General features: G+C 42.8%; 1 protein-coding gene across 1 annotated transcript in view; it reads right to left on the reverse strand.

Annotated features, from left to right (window-relative positions):
- LOC141129168 (uncharacterized protein C3orf38 homolog) overlaps window positions 1-25225 on the reverse strand; it is a 55094-nt gene that overhangs the window by 15100 nt on the left and 14769 nt on the right. The window contains exons 4-7 of the mRNA XM_073617005.1: window positions 17108-17150; window positions 12947-13014; window positions 7795-7837; window positions 4189-4256 (exon numbers count right to left, since the gene is read on the reverse strand). Coding sequence (XP_073473106.1) covers window positions 4189-4256; window positions 7795-7837; window positions 12947-13014; window positions 17108-17150 — 222 coding nt within the window. The remainder of the gene's footprint in view (window positions 1-4188; window positions 4257-7794; window positions 7838-12946; window positions 13015-17107; window positions 17151-25225) is intronic.

Consider the following 25225-nt stretch of genomic DNA (forward strand, 5'->3'; position numbering starts at 1 on the left):
AAAACATGTTTTAATGCAACCTGTGCCTAAAATATATATAAGCCGAAGCATGGGGGCATCCACCCGCAAAAGGTAGGAGAAAATCGCCCCTCCGCCCCTGCTGCCCCCATGCTTCGGCATATATGCTCTTTTTTTAACGGTGGTGGTGAAATCACCTCCGACGGCGCTGGAGTCACGGCTTTATGTATCGTGGGAGCAAACGCTGTTGCTGTCAAGATAAATAAATCCGCGCTGCAGCTGAATGGCGTACCTGAAAACAAAAAAATGGTTAACAATAAAACACAGTAAACAGTAAAGTATAAACAAATTACATACCTGAAAAGCAAACATGATAAAACATAATAACAATAAAACATTGCAGAATAGAATACAGTAAAAAAGAGCAGAACAATAGAGAGGGAAAGAACAATAAAACGACAACTATTTTTTTTTTTTTTAATTTAAATATTTTTTTGTGTATTTTTTATTTTTTACTTTTTTTTTTTTTTACACCTTTATTTGTAACTGTAACTGTAACGGTTCGGTTCCAGGTTCGGGTCTCTCAAAATGCGATGGCATCTTGGAAGACCCTGTGAAAGTGTGCCTAGTCTATGCAATGCTGTACTCTTCGCTAAAACTCAACTAGTGTATGGTAGCGCTCAAAACATTCACCAATGCAAAGACCAGGATTGTCAGAATAGGAGGGACAATAATAGCGGGTGTCACGCCTATATCTGCACTTTCTACAGACACGACATTTTCTTTGGTGGGCTTGTTGGGTAGGGGTAATCGGGAGGACATAAGGAAAATGCCTCTCATGCAGCCGGCTTACTGCATTTGGTTGGGGAAGGTGAAATGGAGCACCGTCTGGATACAGAAGGGCTCTGACGATCTCTTCCTGGAATTTAAGGAAGGATCCAGTCCGTCCTGAAGCTCTGTATAGCACATGAGCGTTCAGAAAGCCAATTGAAATAAGTATACAGACATTTTTTATACCAGCGTCTGGTATGGCGCCAACAACTGGTCGTTGAGGTCCACCCCTCCCATATTTTGGTTATATTCGTGGACACAGTGGGGTTTCTCCACAATACCAGTCGCCGTAGTAATTTGGACAGTCGTGTCTGCATGAAGGGAGGTAAGAGCAAAAACATTCTTATTATCCCTCCACTTCATAGCGAGCAAATTATTACATCTCAAGCAGGCTCTCTCCCCCAGCCTAAGACGGCAATCTACAAGCCGCTAGGGAAAGTCCCGGCGATTAGATCGCACGGTGCCACATGCTCCAATCTGATGACTAAAGTGACTAAAAAGTGGCACGCTCGTGTAATAATTGTCCACGTACAAGTGGTACCCCTTTCCGAATAAGGGTGACACCAAGTCCCACACAATCTTGCCAGCGTTTCCTATGTAGTCAGGGCAGTTTGTCGGCTCTACGTGACTATCTCTTCCCTCGTAAACCATAAAACTCCATGTATAGCCTGTGGCCTTGTCACAGAGCTTATACATCTTGACCCCGTATCTGGCACGCTTGCTGGGAAGATACTGTTTAAATAACAAGCGACCAGAAAACTTAATCAGGGACTCATCAACGCAGACAACTTGATGGGGAGTAAACAAGTCTGCAAAATGTTGGTAAAAGTGGTTTACGAGGGGCTGAATTTTGTAGGGCCAATCGTATCCAGGGTCTCCAGGAGGACGACAGAGTTTATTGTTGTTGAAGTGCATGAACCGCAAAATCTGCTTGCATCGTGCCCTGGCCATGGAAGCAGAGAACACGGGCATATGGTGAATTGGGTCAGTGAACCAATATGACCGCAACTCACTCTTTTTAGTTATGCCCATGTTGAGGGAAAGGCCCAGAAAGATCTTAAATTCGAAAACCGTAAATGGTTTCCAATCTCTCGCAAGGGAGGACTGGGGAATAGTGGCGATGTATTGACCAGCATACAAATTGCTTTGGTCCACAATAGATCTATAGAGATCTTCGTTGAAAAACAGCGAATAAAAATCAAGTGACGTAAAATCAACTGTTTCCACCTGAATGGCGGGTTGGCCAGTGAATGGGGGAAGTACGGGTGCTGCAGAAGTGGTGGGTTCCCAATTAGGATTGACGAATGCAGCAGGAAGGGCACTACGGGCTCGACGGGCCTGTCTTTGTCTTCTTGGTGGCAGCAGGACACTACTAGTGCTTTCCACCTTGCCAGCTTGAACTGCACTTATGGGACTCGCTACGTCACCAAGTGTTACTGCAGTGCTGGATGTACGACCAGGGTGTATTAGGCTGCTGGTGCTTGCCAGTTCACCAGAAAGAATAGCGGCGCTAGTACTTCTCTGCTCCATACGAGGGACCTGCGGTTCTTGCACCTCAACAGCAGAAGAAGATTGGGGTCTGGTACGCCTGACCTTGGCAGGGACCACAACTCCGTCGTCAGAGTTATCTGTCATGGAGCCGCTGCTGTCTACAGGTTCATATTCTGAGCCTGAATCTGACAGATGAGTGACTTCCTCTTCACTATCTGTCATGCTCAGAAACGTGTAGGCCTCTTCACTACTGTACCTTCGATTTGCCATTTTTGGCTCTAAATTTAGTGGTACAGTAGTGAGACTCACAGGTAAAAAAGCTCCTGCTGTCAGCGACTGTATCAAAATGCTACAAAAAAATTAATTGTTAGCGATCGCAGGGATCAGGCCTGACTCTGTGAACACTGCAGTTTTGTGTTTAGTGTTTTGTAAGTGACAGTGATCGATCGATACTGCACTTAGGTGGGCTGGGATGGGCGGAGGGGCAAAATGCAGGTGCTAGTGGGTATCTGGGCTGATCCCGCTAACACTGCGTTTTTGTGACCCCTAAACTGCTGGGGACACTAGTATAGATCTGATCAGATCAGATATTGATCCGTTCGGATACTATACCACTAAGGGAGGTGTATGCTGCGTGCGTGGGTGTTAGCGGTACTGGCACTAACCTGAAGCTGCCTGGGGCGACGCAGACCCTATCTGACCCTAAAACCTAACTTATATCACCCGCCGGGCGATCAGGGGGTTAAACCTTTATTAGGTAATAAACGGCGTGTGCCCTGACACTATAAAAAACAAACTAACTAACCAGCGTCACCCGTAACAGTTATACGGTGATCACGGGTGAAAGGGTTAACTAGGGGGCAATCAGAGGGTTAAAACCTTTACTAGGTAGTATATGGGGGTACCCGACGCTATAAAAACCTGACGCTGAACCTAAATACTTACCTGGCTAACTAGTGTCACCTGTGACACTAATACAGCGATCAGAAAAATGATTGCTTAGTGACACTGGTGACAGGGGTTAACTGGGGGGTGATCAAGGGGTTAAACCTTTATTAGGGGGGGTTAGGGGGTACTCTAGACCTAAAGGGGCCTACCACTAACTGCCCTACCACTTATAACAGCCACAAATGACACCAATGCAGTAATCAGTAAAAAAAAAAAAAAACTGCTACTGGTGTCACTGTGACAGGGGGTGCAGGTAAGGGGAGCGGGGGGTGAATAGTGTGCCTGCGTGTTCTACTGTAATGTGTAGTGTCTTCTCTCCTCAGAAACTGGAACGAAAAGGCTTCACGAGGAGCGAGGACATCACTTCCTCCGCTTCTGTTCACAGTTCAGAAGCAGAAGAAGCTCCTCATTTGCCAGGAGCGATCGTGAGGGGGTGGCCATGAATCAGTGGCCTCCCCCCTCAGCACAGATCGCTCCTGGAGCTAATTCGACCGCCGCAGGCATCGGGGGTGGGTCTAATCGGACCCCCCGCCCGCCGGCAGGCAGAGACGTACAGGTAAGCCCTTATGCCTGCCCGTGCCATTGTGCCGATGTACATCGGCGTGCGGCAGTCGGCAACTGGTTATTGTGTGCTATTCCAAATTAAGTGACACGAATGCCAAAGATACAAAATTAATTCGGAAAACAAATCAGTCCATTATCGAATGCATCCAAAAAATAATTCTTCACTTATCAAATGGATCCGAAAATGAAACAAAATTTAACGATGTGCACATGTCTGGTCAAAATTGCCCCAGACAGCAATTGGTTAATGTAATTAAAAGTTAGTAACTTCAGGAATTTGTTATTTAAAATACAGAATTTCCAACATTCCTTGAAAACTGTTGGAAAAAGAAAGTGTTTGTGCAGCATCCACTCAAATACAATGCCAGCAAAACTCTCTGAGTAGCTTTAACTCACTTGAATTTGCCTGCCTTCATTGATTCTTGGCAATGTACTTATTTCAACACTGCTTTCCAAAACACCACCTAGGAGCAAAATAAAGAAATTATATAATTCTTCCTGACAGTAATACAGATTACAAGGGAAGAGTGGCACAATCTTGTTTCGTAAATAACCCCTACATCTTCAAAGACATTATAAAATCACTTAAAACAACAGAAAAAAATCCTAATGGCCCATTTACCCCTTTCAAATGTCTTGGTATGCTGACACACCACAATGGAACAGAAATGTTACATGCGCCTTTTTTCAATGCAGTGCACCACAATGCATGGTACAGCAGAACTGTGTGCTGCAAGGTGCGTTGGGGTGCCAATGAAAATCAACAGAACTGCAACACACACTTGTGTCCATGATGAGTTGCTGTGTAGGCATTAACAGGCCCTTATAATATTTATAGATATCTGAGGGACATATAAGCTGCTTCTTTGATACTCAATGGGCATAGGTTGCTCTCTTTACTCTCTACTATTTTGTCTCCATGAAAAAAGTGATATGACATTGTGGAAAGTGTATTGTAAATGAACTGAATGTTCTTTATAAGATTGTACAATACTTTGGTATAGTCGTTAATAGTTTCTACTTTCCTGATAGCACAGACATTCTTCTGTGAAATGCGCTAAACTGAAAAGAGCAAACAAGGTATCATCTGCAACCTAAACTGGCGAATTATGCCTTTCCTATGATTGTTCTCAGGACAACTCTCACTACTTTAGCAATCTTATCTGATTTTACGAGGATTTACCAAATAAAAAAGGTCTGTTTTATTTAATTTAGTGCTATCAAGTAAATCCCAATTTTGTTATTTGTCATATACAATGGGGATGTGTATACCAACAGAAGAATTGGTGAACCAGTCCCCAAATAAGTAGAAGTAGATAGTTAATAAAGCTAAAAACCTAGTTGTAGTTAGTCAAATTTAGAATCCCACTGTAATGCTGAAAACATTTTGTCATTCATCCAAGTAGATTTTCAATGAATGTCAGGACCATACCCAGCATTTATGGCTACACAGGTAACTCAGTCACCTTAATCCAATCACCATGGAATGCCTCAAAGCAGGACTGGTTAGTTTAGTGATACAACCATCCTCAAAGCAGGGATACAGTGCAAGTGTAAGTACTGTAGTCTAAGCACATTATTCCAAAAGTTGTGGATAGCAAGATATTGCTCATCTGTCACCATACACTGGGCCCTGTGTCTTTCTTGTCCTCCTGGTTCTTGTGGCTGGCCATCACTGCAGAGCTTTATTTCTATTGTCAGGCCTTACTATACTGTTCCCAATTAGAATAGTTTTTAACTCAGACAGCTGTTTTACAGTGTCCTCAAATAAAAGGTGATAATGCCATTTTTTCCCAGTCCCAAATTCCTAACTTTGGTTTGCCTCTGCTGGGGCATTAGAAGCTTTGCTCTTCCTGGTGCCATTGCCTGCTTCAAAGCTGACACCCTTTTCGTTACTTGTGCCTCTAACATTCTCTATTTGTGACATTTTTATTATTTGAGGGTGAGGACACAGGGTTCTCCTTAATTGCATTCAAAGATAAAAATAGTGTGATAGGTAGGGTTTTTATGACAGACTCGGTTGGTCTCTTCTGTCATAATTGCTTCCCTGCCTGTCAGCTTTTGTGTACACTGAGCTGTGCATGTGCCATTCAGCATACATTCACTGCATTGCTGTGTGCCAAGATGACTTAATCATTTTTTTGTGGAAACTTCTGTGGCTTTAATACTTTATGCTGGGGAGTCAGGACTGCATAATAATCAGGACAGTACAAAAGCAAAAAATGTCAATATGTATATACAGTATAAACTGAAAACTCACCAAAATGAGTATGGTCCTTGAGCTAAACTAAAAAAGTAGCAAAATGAGGACTGCAAGGAGACTCCGTCCCGAGAAAAGATGCTTTAATTAATAAGAAAACAACTATCTTGGTATCAAAAGATTTATAAAAATATTAAATAGACAATACCCCGCAACCCAAAAGCATTAACATGGGACAACGTTGTCTCATAGCTATAAACTGGGTTAAGACCTAGTTTAAAAAAAAACTGGGGTTACAGTCCCACTGGGAAAATATCAAGTTGAGCCCAAAACCACCTCCCCATATACCTCTCCAGTGGGACTGTAACCCCACTTTTTTGAAGTGATGTCTTAACCTTGTTTGTAGCTGTGAGACAATGTTGTCCCATTTTAATGCTTTTGTGTTAAGGGTTATTGTCTAATCTATATTTTTGTGAATTTTTTTTATACCAATAAAGTTGTTTTTTTAATTAACTAACGCCACATGTTACATTATAGGTAGCATATTTTCTTGGGTCGGAGTCTCCTTGCAGTCCTGATTTGCTACTTACTGTATAATAACCATCATCATTATCTGTTTTTTTTTGTTGTTGTTTTTTTTTTTTTTTTTTATGCACTGTATATTTTAAAATGACACCACATTTAAAAAAGAAACCGTAAAACCCCCAAAAATTTAGATTTGTATGTTGCCATCCTAATCTGTACAATTTGATTCAAGTTTAACACAATCCAACAATTGTGATCAACTCTATGCCCCTCCTTTCTTATAATGAGTGTTTGAGGGTTAACCTCTGTCAAAGTTATATTCCTTTCTGTGTTCCATTTTTGGGGATTACTTCTCATTGCCTGTCTGTTTGACAGGTTTCAAACAGAATAGATAGTGAGGGAAAATCTACCTGTTTATTGAGTGTGTGAGAACATCAGACAAAACGGAAGGTGGGCGAAAATCTCCACATTTTCTACCTATTTGACAGTTTTAGATGAAACTGGAAGTGAGAGAATACCTACCCATGAAGACAAAAAAAAAAAACATATTGAAAACACATTTTCTAATAGAATAAGGAAGGTTTAGTGCAGGGGTCTCCAAACTGTCTAAACAAAGGACCAGTTTACAGTGCTTAAGAAGTTAGGGGGGCTGGACTGTGGCCAGCAGGAATATCCATTTTTTTCTGGCATCAGTGCAGTAAACAGTGCCCTATCTTTGGTATTAGGGTGAGGAATAGTGCCCCATTGTTATTGTCAGTGGGAGAAATAGCACCCCACTGTTGATGTCGGTGGCAGGAAATATGCCCCATTGTTGGTATCAGTGGGCAGAATAGTGTCTCATATCAGTGGGATAAATATTGCCCCAAGGCCCAGTTAAAGGCAAGCAAAGGGCCCCCAGACCCCTGTTTTAGATTTATCATGATTTTTTGTTACTGTCTGTGTTTCTTTGAAGAATATTTCACTTCACCTCCCCTTCTGGGTGATGAGCATCAGGCAGAACAGGAACGTAAAATGTGTTTAAAAGGGAAACAGCGTTTAAAACTGACTACAGTTCTTCTCCATAGGGGCTCCGATAGCATTTAAAAGCCTTACCTGTTCTAACTAAAAAAAAAAAAAAAAAAAATGTTTTGATGAAAGTTGGGTAATATAAGCACTTTGTATCAACCAAGCTGAAAAGATGAGGACACAGAAGCCAGAAGTATCAGGAAACCAGTGCTCATAACCAAAAACCCAATAGCTGATATCCCTCCTAGAGGGCAAAATATTCGAATACTCACTCCTCTTGTCACCTTCATATCTTGCCCCCAAGGCAGCTACAGACTAGAAAAAAAGCATTTATATTGATGTGTAACGAGGCCCAGGGTGAAGCCACTGTTTAAAACATGAACATGTGCAAATTCCCAAATTATAGAATATTAGAGCATTCCCTAAAAAAACACAATTTTGCACCCATCAATCAGATTAATATATTTGTATATGTTAATCAAGCCAGATTACAGAAAACCTCTGTTTATGTTAATAAAATGTTGTAGTCTGTAATATTCAGGTGGAAAATAAAACATACCATTTTTTAAAAAGTGTGTTATGTCCTACAGCTGAACGTTTGTATTCAGTCTTAACCATACCAATCTGAAAAGTTTGGTCTGAATCTGGGTTCTTTCCAAGCCCTGGGCTCATCCCTAGTCCCGACCCAGCTGCAAGAAGAAGAGGATTTGTCCCTTTGATAACTTCCTAGGGTGAAAGCCCAGAGACACACACAAAGTGAACCATGCCATTAAAAATTGTACACTACCCTTTTGTGTAATGCAATACACCACAACACACTAACACATGAATGATGTAGTAACAAAACTTTACCAGGATGTGGAAGTGTAAATAGGCTCTCATGTAGCCACTAGGGAGAGTGCTGGTGCGAGAGGCAAAAACATGTGGTGGACCTACTGCAGGGGTCAGGGCAGTGAGGTAAAAGGCTTATCTACAAGGGTGGAGGATTCACATTTTGCATTACATGTCACAGTGGTGGTTGGAGTGGATTCAAATTGGATATCGTTTTCTTTTCCCTTTGATATTTTTGGATATACATTGGGCTATTTTTTTGTATACACATATATTTTTTGCACGACACTTTTATTGTTTCTTTCTTTGATATTTTTTGATACACGTTGGATTATATATTTTTTTGTACACATTTTTTGCACAATTGTTTGCACTTTTATTATATGCATGAAGATAAAAAAACCTTCTACCTTTACAAAGTCTTTAAGCAAAATCTCTCCACTGGGGCCAGGGTGATGGTAAAAATACAAAGCACAAATTGGCAACTTGATAACTCCTTAATATTATTTGGCTACATCATATACACAGGATCAGTGCTGACCTGTTTCAGCCATTACAGCCTTACTCATAGCATCAAATGCCATGAGTAATGCCGCGTACACACGGTCAGACTTTTCGGCTACAAAAGTCCAACGGACGCCGACGGACCAAGTCCGGCGGACAATCCGATCATGTGTGGGCTTCCCCGAACTTTCAGCGGACATTTCCAGCCGCAAATCTGACGGACTTTAGATTTGGAACATGCTTCAAATCTTTACGTCGTAACTCCGCCGGACCCAGAAATCCGCTCGTCTGTATGCTAGTCCGACGGACAAAAACTGACGCTAGGGCAGCTATTGGCTACTGGCTATCAACTTCCTTATTTTAGTCCGGTGTGCGTCATCATGTACGAATCCGTCAGACTTTTGTGTGATCATGTGTGGGCAAGTCCGGTCGTTAGAAAATCTGTTGAAAGTCCGCAAAAGTCCGTCGAAAGTCTGTCGAAAGTCTGTCGGACGGGCTGTCGGACTTTTGTAGCTGAAAAGTCCGACCGTGTGTACGCGGCATAAGGCTGTAATGGCCGAAACATGTAAGCATTGATCTTGTATATATGATGGAGCCAAATAAAGTGTAATACAAAGGAGTTGTTGAGTTTCCGGCTGAATTTCTGCTGTGGATGTTCATTAAGGGGAGTGGGGATCCCCCCACCCTGAGCACCAAAAAGTATTTCTCAATTGTGCGGTTGAGCCTAAGTATTTTCTGCTTGTGATGGTAAAAGTAGCTTTTTTTAAAGCAGAGCGTGCAAGATTAAAACTTGCCTTGCCTCTTTTTCTTTGCTGTCTATTCTGCGTGCTGTCTATTCTGCATACTGTCCTGGCGCTTGTCAATTTGTACCAAATTTCTCCCAGTTGGAAAAAATTTGGGTTACAGGGATGGTGGAGGGTGCAGGAAATTTGAGGATGATTTTAAAAATGTTTTTGTGCAATCTCATTTGACATTTTATCAGTTTTAAAATAAAATCCAAATGTACTGCAAAAAAAAGCTCAACTATACTATTAATCTGTTTTGCCACTGGCCACTTAGTACGACGTTGAGGACCTTAACTTTATTTTTTCAAAGTAAATGTTCCTATAGTTTTTAGATTTGTTGTGGGTGCTACTTTTTCTGTTCAAACTTATTACTGCTGGATAGAAAACCAGGTGTCACAGCCAAGGTTACCTAAAAAAGATTGAGAAAAATCAGATTGCTACTGTTAAAGTTAAAACATCAATTTTTACATTGTCCCTAAAGCTGTCTGGGAAAAGTGTACTGTTCTGTAACACCAATAAATCTCCAAAGCATGTAATTATTAGGATGAGAGTATTTCCCATGTTGACCCATGTTAAAAGGACACTCTCCCTGTTGTATGGTATCCCCATGGCAGTGCCAAACTCCCCATGCTCTTTTTTGTCAATAGCTTACATAGTAGCTTTGCTAATGGCTAGAATTTAGTATCAAGATTCACCCCCGTAGATTTTAGTGGGGTTTGCTGCTAAGTTTGGGTTTTGCCAATTTCAAAAAGGATTTGACAAACCCTTATGCCAGGGCTCAAAATATCAAGTCCTGAGATACTAGCCAGACCTCAAGGGTTACTCGTCACCAGTTGCCCCACCCAACCCCTACCCTGCCCCCCTAATTCTGTCCCTAAACACGCTTTCATAAATTATCTCATGAAATGACACTTAAAAGTTTTATGAAGAATTAAGTCACAAAAATAAATATTAACAACAACTTTATCAGTGCCCATCAATGCAGCCTCGTCAGTGCCCACCAATGCAGCCTCGTCAGTGCCCATCAATGCAGCATGACCTGTGCCCACCATTGCAACCTCACTGTGCCCACCATTGCAGCCTCACTGTGCCCATCATTGCGGCCTCACTGTGCCCATCATTGCAGCCTCACTGTGCCCACCATTGCAGCCTCACTGTGCCCACCATTGCAGCCTCACTGTGCCCACCATTGCAGCCTCATCTGGGCCCACCATTGCAGCCTCGCCTGGGCAGAGGGAGAGAGGGCAGCTGGATCATGACTGGAGGAAGAGGAAAGCCACGGGATCATAGAGCAGGATAGCACGCCAAAACAGCTTACAATACAATTGCCTCCACTCTGCTCGCTGTCACACACAGCCCCACCTCCTCCTGACCCCACGCCTGTGATAGACGGAACACATCCCAGCATTGGACCGGCGTTCTGTCTATCACAGGCGCGGGGTCAGGAGGAGGCGGGGCTGTATGTGACAGCGAGCAGAGCGGAGGCAGTTGTAATGTAAGCTGTTAGAGCTGGCTATCCACGCTCTGTGGTCCCGCGGCTTTCCTCTTCCCCCATGCTCTCTTACCCTGGGTCGATTGCTGGGAGAACAGCTCCCGATCAACCCAGCCCACTGGCGGTGCTTGCCCCCCTGCTCCCAGACAGTCCAGCTCCTCGCCAGCCCTCATTTTCCACTTGCAAAATGTGAGTAGGCAAGTGGAAAATTTGAGGGCTGCCCTATGAATCAAACCTGGAAGAAATCAAATTTCTTCCTTAGTCAGAAATGGCAGCTCTCTCATTTCTCTTACTACAGATTTCCCCTAGAGCATCTCTGTAGTTGAATCTTTGGTGTACAACACACGTCAGGGAGTGTCAGATTCTATATCCCCCGATTCATGCTGGGGTTCCACATGCCAGACCCTTTTCACAAATGTGTCCTGTGTAACTATAGTGCACAGTGTGAGTAATAAACCTGGAAGTGAATGATAATGATTCTTCAGTCGGGTTAACTCTTTAAGAGAGTAAAGATCACTGGGACAAGTAGATATAATACCTCTTCTTTTACAGGGACAGAGTTGCAATCGTTTTTTAATTCAATTAATAGTTGATAGCTCCAGGTATTTGATATTTGAAATACAGCATTCCCACATTCTTTGAAAACTGTTGGAAAGGGAAAGTGTTTTTGCAGCATCCACTCAAATGAATTGTAGTACCCTCTAGTATGCTACTAGTGGTAGTACAGGTAAATTCTAGTCTGGCTTAGGGCTAAGCCTGATCCATGGAATCTGGGTCAGGGTTATTAGCGTTTAGGTCTGGATGACTCATCCTGGCAGCTCTCTGGTGCCTCCCCCTGGTTTTAAAATGTTGGAGAATATTTTAGAAATTAGTGGGCGGAAGCTAGGAGAGCTGTCGTGCATATTTAGGGGCCCTTAGCCAATCCCCAGAAAGTGGGCCTGGCAGGGTACTAAGTGAGCCCTTAAATAGATATGAGTCATGCCACCAGGGGAGTCGGGTGGAAGATGGAGAAGCAGTGCTGAGAGAGTCTGTCGGTGGCCCTTGACAGACCCCCGCTGGGGAGGTGTTTTACCTCGGGCCGGAGCTTGGGTGGCTGGCCTGGAAAGATCCTACAACAGGAGGCAGTCGGAGGGAAACTTTTTGGAGAGACAGAGGGACCAAAGAGAGACAAAGTGAGTAGATCAGCACAGTGCAGAGACAGACAAGGGGGTAGACTGCCAGCTGTAGCAGGTCTCTCTTGAAAACAGCGGTGTGCTTAAGTCTTCATCCAACCTTGCCCTGGGAGATCTCCAGTGTGTTCGTCGGGTGGACTGGGAAGAAAAAGCAGCTAGGTGGGCTGGTGAAGAGGCAGCCAGGTGGGCTAGCATTGTCTGCAAGTAGTAGAGCTGGGACCAGAAGGCGTTGCAGGACGCAGTTCACTTCACATGTGCTACTTTTCTAAGGGACTGAGAGTTCCTAGCCTGTAAGGGGCTGTTGCTAAGCTAACAAAAGGCTGTCTCTTAAAGGCGTGAACCAAGCGGAGCTGAACAGAGGATCAAGATTTGTGCAGGAGAAAGAAGGGAGGAAGTTGTCCCTAGTTCTGCTGTTTCTGCCAAGTTGGGCATCCCATAATCCCCATCCCCATCCAAGTTATTACCCCCTAATAAAAATAACAAAAAACAAGCTCAAATACTGTTTTCTGTGTCTGGATGCAAGTTGAAGACACTATGTGCCTGGCTGTGCAGCAGTGGGGAACCCTGACATTTGCAACCCCCATGAGGGTAGTGCTACATAATCTAAATCAACAAAAATCGTTGGGTAACTTCAACTCACCTCGATTTGCCTGGCTAAATTGTCCATTTTCAGTAAGTTTATTTTGGAACTACTTCCCCAAGCACCACCTAGAAATCAAATATATAAATTATATAAGGCCAGTCTATTTAACACTGATTGCAAAGGAAGGTCAGCACAAAACCAAAAACCTGATTCACAACCTGTGTCAAGCTTATTTAGCTGAATATTCAAAAACCATTATTAAATCACTTAAACAACAGAAAACACTCTAAGGGCCCATTCACACCTTTTTGATCTGTTGCTATGCTGACACACCACAACAGGCCAAAAAATGGGACATGCAGGTTTTTTTTGCAATGCAACACACCACAATGTATGGCAGAGCATTACTGTGTGCTGCAAGGACCATTTGGTACCATTGAAAATTAACAGAACCACAACACACTGCTGAATAGGCATGAATTGGCACCTGTAGTATGAATACATATGTGGACGTCCTGTAGGCTGCTTTTTTGATACTCAATGAGCCTATATAGGGTGTTTGGTGGGTTTCTTTTCCAGCTACTGTTTTGTTCTCTATGAGAAAGGTGATATGACACAACAAACTGAATGTTCTTCATAACTTTGTACGATACTTTTGGATAATTAAAAAGAATAACCACTGCGCTTAGGCTCTACAAAGCAGCTAGCATATATTGCTGGTGACAATAAACAAGATATAAAAAGGAAGAATGCAGCACTTAAAAATCATAAGTGTTTACAGACACCATAACACAAAATAGCAAAATTATATAAGTGAAAGTCCATAAATCCTAGGATACAGCCAGGGTGGATAGCCAAATGATCTGCAAGCTGATCTCCACCGATACACAAGCACACCGGGCCTCTTACCTCTAGGTATGGACCACTAAATTGTTGGTGGTCATACAAGCATTCCAATAATCCTCTGGCTTGTCGCCGTTCATCAATGATAACATCTGAATGGATCTTGTTGGCCTCACTAGGGTATATCCTCCACAGGTTACATGTATCAGAATGAGAACAGTCAACGCCTCATGGAGCAGTGTATGAAAACAATCAAAGGCTTTATTGTAGATAAATTCAGAACACTCACATTTAGAAGCATAAAATCAAGTGTGTTATAAAACATAAAGTCGGATGGTTTCCAACCAACAAGATGGCTGCGGTCCACACGGGTTGCGACGTGACAATTGGTTACCATATGTCACGTCGCAACAAGAGTGGATTTTATGTTTTATGACACGCTTGATTTTTTTCTTTTTCTGACGAGAAATCCCGATCGTGTGTACGCGGCATTAGAAGTAGTGTGAGCATCTTATTCCAAAAATTCTGGATAACAAGATATTGCTAATTTCAGTGCTCTCAAATAAAAGGGGAGAATCCTCATCTCTTTACTGGGGAGCTCTAGAGCAATTTGGAAAGACTTTGCTGCTGCTAACCTAAGCACTGTAAGCTAGGGTAGTGCATCGGTCACCCTGTGATTGTGGTGACTATTGGTCAGTGAAGTTGGTGTAGTGGGGGAGATTCATCAAGTCATAAAGCACATTCTGCACATTCTAGGTGGATTGCGGCAGCACTGCAAACACCAAGCATGGATCTTCTGTTGCTGTTGCCTAACAAGCCTACCAGACGTGAGTCCCTTTTCTCCCAGTCCCAAACTCCAATATGGCTTGCCTCTGTGGTTGCGTTAAAAGCTTTGCACTTCCTGGTGCTATTGCCTGCTGCAAAGCTGACACCCTTCACCCTGCCTTAGCTCCTAATGTTCTCTCTTTGTGGTAAAGACACAGGGTTCTCCCCACTTAAGGACTAAGCCTATTTTTCACACTTGTTGTTTACAAGTTAAAATCAGTTTTGTTTTTTTTTTGCTAGAAAATTACTTGGAACCCCTAAACATTATATATATATTTTTCAGACACCCTAGAGAATAAAATGGTGGTCTTGCAATACTTTATGTCACACCGTATTTGCTCAGCGGTCTTACAAACACAATTGTTTGGGAAAAAGGATTTTTTTTTTTATTAAAAAATAAGAAAACAGTAAAGTTTTCCCAATTTTTTTCTATATTGTGAAAGATAATGTTACGCTGATTAAATTGATACCCAACATGTCATGCTTCAAAATAGCCCCCCGCTTGTGGAATGGCGACAAACTTTGGCACTTAAAAATCCCCATAGGTGACGTTTAAAAATTTCTACAGGTTACCAGTTTTGAGTTACAGAGGTCTAGTACAAGAATTATTGCTCTTGCTTGATCGCGGCGATACCTTACATGTGTGGTTAGAACACTGTTTTTATATGTGGGCGCGACTTATGTATGCGTTTGCTTCTGCGCGTGAACACGGAGGGATAGGGCACTTTCATTTTTTTTTTTTTTATTATTTATTTTACTTTTTTTTTGCACTGTCCTTTTAAAAACAAAAACATTTGGATTACTTTTATTCCTAGTATAAGGAATGTAAACGTCCCTTAATAATAGTAATAGTAGTAATAGTAATAGAAAAAAAAAAGCATGAGAGGACCTCTTTAATGTGAGATCTGGGGTAAAAAAGGCCTCAGATCTCACATTTACAGCTACATCTTTCTTCCACTTTGTACAGTGGGTATAGAAAATAATCCCCCCCCCCTTTAAAAATAATCACATATTGTTGCTTTGCAGTCTGAAATGAAGACAAACACAATTTTTGTTTTATCCAGCTGTATTTAAGTGCAGCTTATAAGTTGGAAAAAAGATTACTTGTAAACTCAATCAGGTGTAGCTAATCACCTGCTCAATGGCACACAAAACCATTTGACTTTCAACTGTGATCATTATGATTAGATCATTATGATTAGCTCAGCATGAAAAGAGCTTTCTTGGAGCATTTCAGTCCCTGGTAGAGCAACTGAAGTAAACAATCAACTATGTGTGGCAAGGCACCGTCAAAAGGTCTCCGGGAAAAAGTTGTGGACAGGCACAATTTAAGAGATAGTTAAAAAAATATTTAAAAGGCTTTATCAATGCCTAGAAGCACAGTGAAATCTATTATTAAGTAGTGGAAGGTATTTGGTACAACACAGACCCTCACTGGATCTGGTCGTCGCTCCAAGCTGGATGAAAGAGCCAGGAGGAAACTGGTCAATGAGTCTACCAAGAGGCCTACAGCAACTCTGAAGCAGTTGCAGAAATTCAAAACAAAGAGTGGTCATTGTGTGCATATGACAACAATATCACAAATTTTCCAAAAATGTGGTTTGTATGGGAGGGTTACAAGAAAAAAGCCACTCTTCAAGAAAGGCCACATGCAGTCACAAGCTTTACCAAAATGCATCTTGAAGATTCCACATGGCCGCATGGAAAAAGGTGTTATGGTCAGATGAGACTAAAATTGAATTATTTGGCCTCAACACCAAACAATATGCCTGGCGGAAATACAGCTTACCATCCAAATAACACCATTCCTACAGTAAAGCATGGAGGTGGTAATATCCTGTTATGGGGATGTTTCTTTGCAGCAGGGACTGGAGCACTTGTCAGGATAGAAGGAAAAAATGGATGGGGCAAAATACCATCAAATTCTTGAGGTAAATCTGCTGTCCTCTGCCAGAAAATTGTGAATGAGATGACAGTGACCCAAAGGACACAGCACACATGACCACACAGTGGTTGAAGGAGAAAAAGGTGAATGATCTTGCATGGCCTAGTCAGAGCCCAGACTTAAACCCCATTGAAAATCTGTGGAATGTCTTGAAGACTGCAGTCCACAAACAGTCACCATCAAATTTAACTGAACTTGAGCAAATCTGAAAAAGAAAGAGTGGGCAAATATTGTAAAGTCTAGATGTGCAAAGTTATTAGAGACATATCCCAACAGACTAAAGGCTGCAATTAAAGAAAAAGGCGGTTCAACAAAATACCGACACAAGGGGGTGATCCTTTTTCCTTTTTCTAAATGATTATATTTGTGAATTTTTGGATATTATAAGCTGCACTGAGTAAATACAACTGGATAAAACAAAAATGGTGTCTGCCTTCATTTCAGGCTGCAAAGCAACAAAATGTGATTATTTTAAAGGGAGCATAATACAGTAGTAATTCTATACAAAGGACACAGAAGTATGAGGAAACCAGTGCTAGAAAACCTGTGTTAGAAAACCCAATAGCTATTATCCAGCCAAAAAGGCAGAAAATTGTAATACTCACTCATCTTGTCACCTTCAACTCTTGTCTTCAAGGCAGCTGCAGACTAGAAAAATGCATCTGATCAAAAGTAAGACAAGGCTTGACAAAGATATTGATAGCCAACATATCATAGGGCAAAGCTACCCAATCAAAACACAAACATGTGTAAATGCCAAGAATCACAGAGCATTCCCTATTAAAAACATAATTCTGCACTGTCACACTGGGGCAACTGGGACTGGCCACAGCCTAGCAGTGAGAGTGGCAGGGAAGTAGTGGCCAGTGACTAGCTGAGGTCCCTGGTTGGTTAAAATTTCTGCTTGGTTTTCTGGGACCTCATTTTGTGTCCGTTTCTTTGCTGAAGAGATTTCAAGTCACAACTTGTCCTGAGAGAAAGTGAAGGTAAATCTATTCAATAGGGACAGCAATTAAAACTTCAAAGCAAAACTCCAGCAAAAATTTCAAGACTAAAGTAAATAGCACCTTGTCAGATTTATATTGCTTTAGGTCCCGTCAGGGAGATTCACCCTCTCTATTTGTCATGTTTACCATTATCACCGGAATAGAAAGAAAATCCCAAATTTTGGGTTATCCCCAGAACAATGATAGAGAGTACGTTTTCCAATGGGGACACTAGTTCTGTTGACCCTGGTAACAATCAGGGAATCCCTTGCTTTGCAGGGATTTCTTATCACTTCCTGTTTTGGCCAGGAAGTGAAGGGAAATCTTCCCAGTGCGAAAGAGGGAAAAAACTCACAGGGTTTATATCCCTCCCTTACTCTATCCGAAATAAAAACTTTGAGATTAGCTTTAACCACTTGCCACCCATCCACCTTAAAATGACGGAGGGGTGGTGCGGCTCTCGTTCTGGGAGGACATCATATGACAGCGCCCCAGAACGCTTGCATGGGCATGCAGCACGGCCATCGTTGCCGTGCCACATTGCTAGGACATGGCCCGACCCTGATCTCTGTAGCTGCGGCTTTTTAACCATGTGATTGGCTGTGTCCAATCACAGCCAGTCACATCTAAATACGGAAGTGCCGTGAATCGGCTCTCCTCACCTCACATGACAGAGTGTGTGGCGAGGAGTGCCGATCAGCGGCATCTCCTCGCACGGGAGACCTATGCAGGTAATCAGGGCCCTGATTACAGGAAAGCCCCAGCAGTGCCACCAATCAGTGCCAATCAGTGCCACCAATCAGTGCCCATAAGTGATGCCAGTCAGTGCAACATTTCAGTGCCCATCAATGCCTCCCATCAGTGCCCATCAGTACTGCCCATCTGTGCTGCCTATCAGTGCCCACCAGTGCCGCCTATCAGTGCTCATCAGTGCTGCATATCAGTGCCACCTATCAGTGTCCATCAGTGCGGCATATTAGTGCCTCCTCATCAGTGCCACCTAATCAGTGCCCATAAGTGCCGCCTCATCAGTGCCTATAAGTGCCGCCTCATCAATGCAGCCTATCAGTGCCCATCAGTGAAGGAGAAAAATGACTTATTTACAAAATTTACTAACAGAAACTAAGAAAAACGTTTTTATTGTTCAAAACTTTCGGTCTTTTTGCAACATAACAAAATTGAAAAAAGTGAAGGGGGCCTGAATACTTTATAATTGCATTGTATGTTGAGGCACAGTTGGATGTATTATATTTATGAAGTTGTAATTGTTGTTGTCATTTTTTCACTTTTAGTATTTAATTTTGATGTTCAGGTTTTTAGTGCTGCCTATATTATACAGCTTACATCGAGAGGTTTACATATATTGACCATAGTTGCTAGCAGCCTTTTGTTTCCCTAGCGCTGACTTTTCTCTTTGTGAAATGCGTTTTCAAAAAGGCGCAGGGACCTTTTCCCTGCAGAATACACAGGCACATCAGTCGATTCTAATGAATGGGCTGCCGTGCCCACGCACCCGTGGCATGCAAAGCCACATATATGTGAGTCGGGGCTGAAAACTAAAAATATATATACTGTATTTATTGGCGTATAACACTCACTTTTTCACCATGAAAATCGGGTTCAAATAGCATGTGCGTGTTATACGCCAATACTTAAATTTTAGCTGCCTTGGAGGGGACAGGGAGTGGGGCGGGATGAGCGCCGTCAGATTACATGCAGTGAGAATCTCCTGTTTACTTGGCGGCCTCTGTAATAGGAAGTCCCGTCTCCTGGGCCACCATTGGACCACTGTTCTGTCTATCATAGGATTCTCACTGCATGTAATCTGTCGGCACTCATTCCGCCCCCCTCCCTGTCCCCTCTTGCTGCAGATGGGCATTGATCAGGCTGCACTGATGGCAATGGTGAGGCTGCTGCACTGATGGCAATGGTGAGGCTGCTGCACTGATGGCAATGGTGAGGCTGCTGCACTGAAGGCAATGGTGAGGCTGCTGCACTGAAGGCAATGGTGAGGCTGCTGCACTGAAGGCAATGGTGAGGCTGCTGCACTGAAGGCAATGGTGAGGCTGCTGCATTGAAGGCAATGGCGAGGCTGCTGCATTGAAGGCAATGGCGAGGCTGCTGCATTGAAGGCAATGGCGAGGCTGTACTGATGGCACTTGTGAGGCTGCAGATGGGCATTGATCAGGCTGCATTGATGGCAATGGTGAGGCTGCAGATAGGCACTGACCCTTATTTTGCTTCAAAGTTCCTTATTTAAAATTTAAGTTTTTTTCCTGAAATTTCCCTCTTAAAATTAATGTGCGTGTTATACGCCTGTGCGTGTTATACGCCGATAAATACGGGTATATATATATAATTTCCTCTGACAATGAAATGCACTATGTAATTGAAAAGATATGTACAGTTTTACTAATATATGCCAAAGTAAATATGCAAAACTGGTTTTAGTAATAAGGGTTTGTTTGGATCTTTGCCCAAGTGTATATTGTCCACAGTTGGTTCTTGGATTAGTTTCATTGTTTAATTCTTTGTTATTCACATGAAGCCAAGGAAAATAAAGCCCACTGCTGTCATTGGAAACCTTTTTTGTATCATTCACAACCATTCATCAGGTCACTTGCTATGTTTATAAGAAAACTGTAACAACATTGCAGCATTCTTTATTCAGTATTGGATTTTCACTGTTTATTTTTTTCACTGGCTATGAGTGGCTTATGCCGTGTACACACGACTTTACTTTTCGGCAGAAAAGGTCCGACTGAATCATTTCATCGGATATTCCGATCGTGTGTGGGCTTCATCTGACTTTTTCTTTCGAAAATTCTGATGGACCTAGAAATAGAGCATGTTTTAAATCTTTCCGACGGAATCAATTCCTATCAGGAAAACTGTTCGTCTGTATGCTATTCCGACAGACCAAAAACGACGCAAGGGCAGCTATTGGCTACTGGCTATTGAACTTCCTTATTCTAGTCCGGTCGTACATCATCACGTTCTAAACAATCGGACTTTGGTGTGATCGTGTGTAGGCAAGACCATTTCAGCGGAACTCCGTTGGAAAAACCATCAGAGTTTATTCTGACGGAAAAAACGGTCGTGTGTACACGGCATTAGAGTTAGGTTTTTGAATGCAAAAGGCTGCTTTGTCAGTTTATGGCAATAGGTATTGGATAACAGATATCCTTAAAGTGATACTAAACAGAAAGTGTTAATTGTCATAATTCATTCACATAAATCATATTTATCATGCCACTGTCTTTTGTTTTCTAACCACTTAAGGACCGGGCCTATTTTTTAGACTCGGTGTTTACAAGTTAAAATCATTTTTTTTTTTTTTATAGAAAGTTACTTGGAACCCCCAAATATATATATATATACAGATATAGATATAGATATATCTATATATATCTATATATATAGATATATATATCTATACACATATAGATATGTCACACTGTATTTGCGCAGCGGTCTTACAAGCACACTTTTTAGTGGAAAAAAGACATTTTTTGAAATTAAAAAATAAGACAACAGTAATGTTAGCCCAATTTTTTTATATTGTGAAAGATAATGTAAATCTTATATTTTTTTATATTGTTAAGGATAATGTAAATCCGAGTAAATTGATACCTAACATGTCATGCTTCAAAATTGCGCCTGCTCGTGGAATAGCGACAAACTTTGACCTTTAAAAATCTCCATAGGTGACATTTAAAAATGTCTACAGGTTGCCAGTTTTAAGTTACAGAGAAGTTATCTGGTGCTAGAATTATTGCTCTCACTCTAATGATTGTGGCGATACCTCACATGTGTGGTTTGAACATCGTTTTCATATGCGGGAACGACTTACATGTGTGTTCGCTTCTGTACGCAAGCGCGGCGGGATGGGGTGCTTTAAATTTTTTCTTTTTTTTTGTCTTTTTAGTTTATTTTTACACTGTCCTTTTAAAAAAAATATTTGGGTCCCTTTTTTTTCCTATTACAAGGAATGTAAACATCCCTTGTAATAGAAAAAAAAGCATGACAGGACCTCTTAAATATGAGATCTGGGGTCAAAAAGACCTCAGATCTAACATTTACACTAAAATGCAATAAAAAATAAATAAAAATTTCCCCATTAAGACCATTGGGCGGAAGTGACATTTGACGTTGCTTCCGCCCTCCAATGTTATGGAGCCTAGTGGGAGCCCATCATTCCCTCACTTGGCTCCAGGCCTGTCAGGGGGAAGGAGGCGATCGTCTCCACCGCTACCGACGGCTCCGGTAAGTGGCGTAGACGACCAAAGCGCGGCAGAAGGGGGGCCCTCCCCCACCTCTGATAAAAGTGATCTTGCGGCGAATCCGCCACAGAGACCACTTTTATCTGAAAGCGGACCGCCCGCAGTTTAACCACTTGACGACCGCCTCACGCCGATTTACGTCGGCAAGGTGGCACGGACAGGCAAAATCACGTATATATACGTGATTTGCCTTCCGCGGGTGGGGGGTCCTATCGGACCCCCCCCCGGTGCCCGAGGCGGTCGTCTTTGGTCCCACGGCGATCGGAGATGAGGGGGAGGCCATCCGTTCGTGGCCCCCCCCTCGCGATCGCCGCCGGCCAATCAGATAACTTCCTTTGCTGCTGTATGCTAAACAGCAGCAAAGGAAATGATGTCATCTCTCCTCGGCTCGGTATTCCGTTGCAGCGCCGAGGAGAGAAGACATCAATGTGAGTGCACTAACACTACACAACACAGTAGAACATGCCAGGCACACAAAACACCCCGATCCCCCCCCCCGATCGCCCCCCAATCACCCCCCCCCTCCCTGTCACAAACTGACACCAGCAGTTTTTTTTTTTTTTTTTTTTTTTCTGATTACTGCATTGGTGTCAGTTTGTGACAGTTACAGTGTTGGGACAGTGAATATTACCCCCCTTTAGGTCTAGGATACCCCCCTAACCCCCCCTAATAAAGTTTTAACCCCTTGATCACCCCCCGTCACCAGTGTCACTAAGCGATAATTTTTCTGATCGCTGTATTAGTGTCGCTGGTGACGCTAGTTAGGGAGGTAAATATTTAGGTTCGCCGTCAGCGTTTTATAGCGACAGGGACCCCCATATACTATCTAATAAATGTTTTAACCCCTTGATGGCCCCCTAGTTAACCCTTTCACCACTGATCACCGTATAAGTGTTACGGGTGACGCTGGTTAGTTTGTTTATTTTTTTTAGTGTGAGGGCACCCGCCGTTTATTACCGAATAAAGGTTTAGCCCCCTGATCGCCCGGCGGTGATATGCGTCGCCCCAGGCAGCGTCAGATTAGCGCCAGTACCGCTAACACCCACGCACGCAGCATACGCCTCCCTTAGTGGTATAATATCTGATCGGATCAATATCTGATCCGATCAGATCTATACTAGCGTCCCCAGCAGTTTAGGGTTCCCAAAAACACAGTGTTAGCGGGATCAGCCCAGATACCTGCTAGCACCTGCGTTTTGCCCCTCCGCCCGGCCCAGCTCAGCCCACCCAAGTGCAGTATCGATCGATCACTGTAACTTACAAAACACTAAACGCATAACTGCAGCGTTCGCAGAGTCAGGCCTGATCCCTGCGATCGCTAACAGTTTTTTTGGTAGTATTTTGGTGAATTGGCAAGCACCAGCCCCAAGCAGCGTCAGATTAGCGCCAGTACCGCTAACACCCACGCATGCAGCATACGCCTCCCTTAGTGGTATAGTATCTGAACGGATCAATATCTGATCCGATCAGATCTATACTAGCGTCTCCAGCAGTTTAGGGTTCCCAAAAACGCAGTGTTAGCGGGATCAGCCCAGATACCTGCTAGCACCTGCGTTTTGCCCCTCCGCCCGGCCCAGCCCAGCCCACCCAAGTGCAGTATCGATCGATCACTGTCACTTACAAAACACTAAACTAAACTGCAGCGTTCGCAGAGTCAGGCCTGATCCCTGCGATCGCTAACAGTTTTTTTGGTAGCTTTTTATTGAACTGGCAAGCGCCAGCGGCCTAGTACACCCGGTCCTAGTCAAACCAGCACTGCAGTAACACTTGGTGACGTGGCGAGTCCCATAAGTGCAGTTCAAGCTGGTGAGGTGGCAAGCACAAGTAGTGTCCCGCTGCCACCAAAAAGACAAACACAGGCCCGTCGTGCCCATAGTGCCCTTCCTGCTGCATTCGCCAATCCTAATTGGGAACCCACCACTTCTGCAGCACCCGTACTTCCCCCATTCACATCCCCAACCAAATGCAGTTGGCTGCATGAGAGGCATTTTCTTTATGTCCTCCCAAGTACCCCTACCCGACGAACTCCCCCAAAAGAGTCGTGTCTGCAGCAAGCGCGGATATAGGCGTGACACCCGCTATTATTGTCCCTCCTGTCCTGACAATCCTGGTCTTTGCATTGGTGAATGTTTTGAACGCTACCATTCACTAGTTGAGTATTAGCATAGGGTACAGCATTGCACAGACTAGGCACACTTTCACAGGGTCTCCCAAGATGCCATCGCATTTTGAGAGACCCGAACCTGGAACCGGTTACCGTTATAAAAGTTAGTTACAAAAAAAGTGTAAAAAAAAAAAAAATATATATAAAATAAAAAAAAATAGTTGTCGTTTTATTGTTCTCTCTCTCTCTATTCTCTCTCTCTTGTTCTGCTCTTTTTTACTGTATTCTATTCTGCAATGTTTTATTGTTATTATGTTTTATCATGTTTGTTTTTCAGGTATGTAATTATTTATACTTTACCGTTTACTGTGCTTTATTGTTAACCATTTTTTTGTCTTCAGGTACGCCATTCACGACTTTGAATGGTTATACCAGAATGATGCCTGCAGGTTTAGGTATCATCTTGGTATCATTCTTTTCAGCCAGCGGTCGGCTTTCATGTAAAAGCAATCCTAGCGGCTAATTAGCCTCTAGACTGCTTTTACAAGCCGTGGGAGGGAATGCCCCCCCCCCCACCGTCTTCCGTGTTTTTCTCTGGCTCTCCTGTCTCAACAGGGAACCTGAGAATGCAGCCGGTGATTCAGCCAGCTGACCATAGAGCTGATCAGAGACCAGAGTGGCTCCAAACATCTCTATGGCCTAAGAAACCGGAAGCTACGAGCATTTTATGACTTAGATTTCGCCAGATGTAAATAGCGCCATTGGGAAATTGGGGAAGCATTTTATCACACCGATCTTGGTGTCATCAGATGCTTTGAGGGCAGAGGAGAGATCTAGGGTCTAATAGACCCCAATTTTTTCAAAAAAGAGTACCTGTCACTACCTATTGCTATCATAGGGGATATTTACATTCCCCGAGATAACAATAAAAATGATTTAAAAAAAAAAAAAATGAAAGGAACAGTTTAAAAATAAGATAAAAAAGCAAAAAAATAATAAAGAAAAAAAAAAAAATAAAGCACCCCTGTCGCCCCCTGCTCTCGCGCTAAGGCGAACGCAAGCGGCGGTCTGTCGTCAAACGTAAACAGCAATTGCACCATGCATGTGAGGTATCGCCGCGAAGGTCAGATCGAGGGCAGTAATTTTTGCAGTAGACCTCCTCTGTAAATCTAAAGTGGTAACCTGTAAAGGCTTTTAAAGGCTTTTAAAAATGTATTTATTTTGTTGCCACTGCACGTTTGTGCGCAATTTTAAAGCATGTCATGTTTGGTATCCATGTACTCGGCCTAAGATCATCTTTTTTATTTCATCAAACATTTGGGCAATATAGTGTGTTTTAGTGCATTAAAA

The sequence above is a fragment of the Aquarana catesbeiana genome, linkage group LG02, assembly GCF_042186555.1.
Source record: "Aquarana catesbeiana isolate 2022-GZ linkage group LG02, ASM4218655v1, whole genome shotgun sequence".
Classification (NCBI taxonomy): Eukaryota; Metazoa; Chordata; class Amphibia; order Anura; family Ranidae; genus Aquarana; species Aquarana catesbeiana.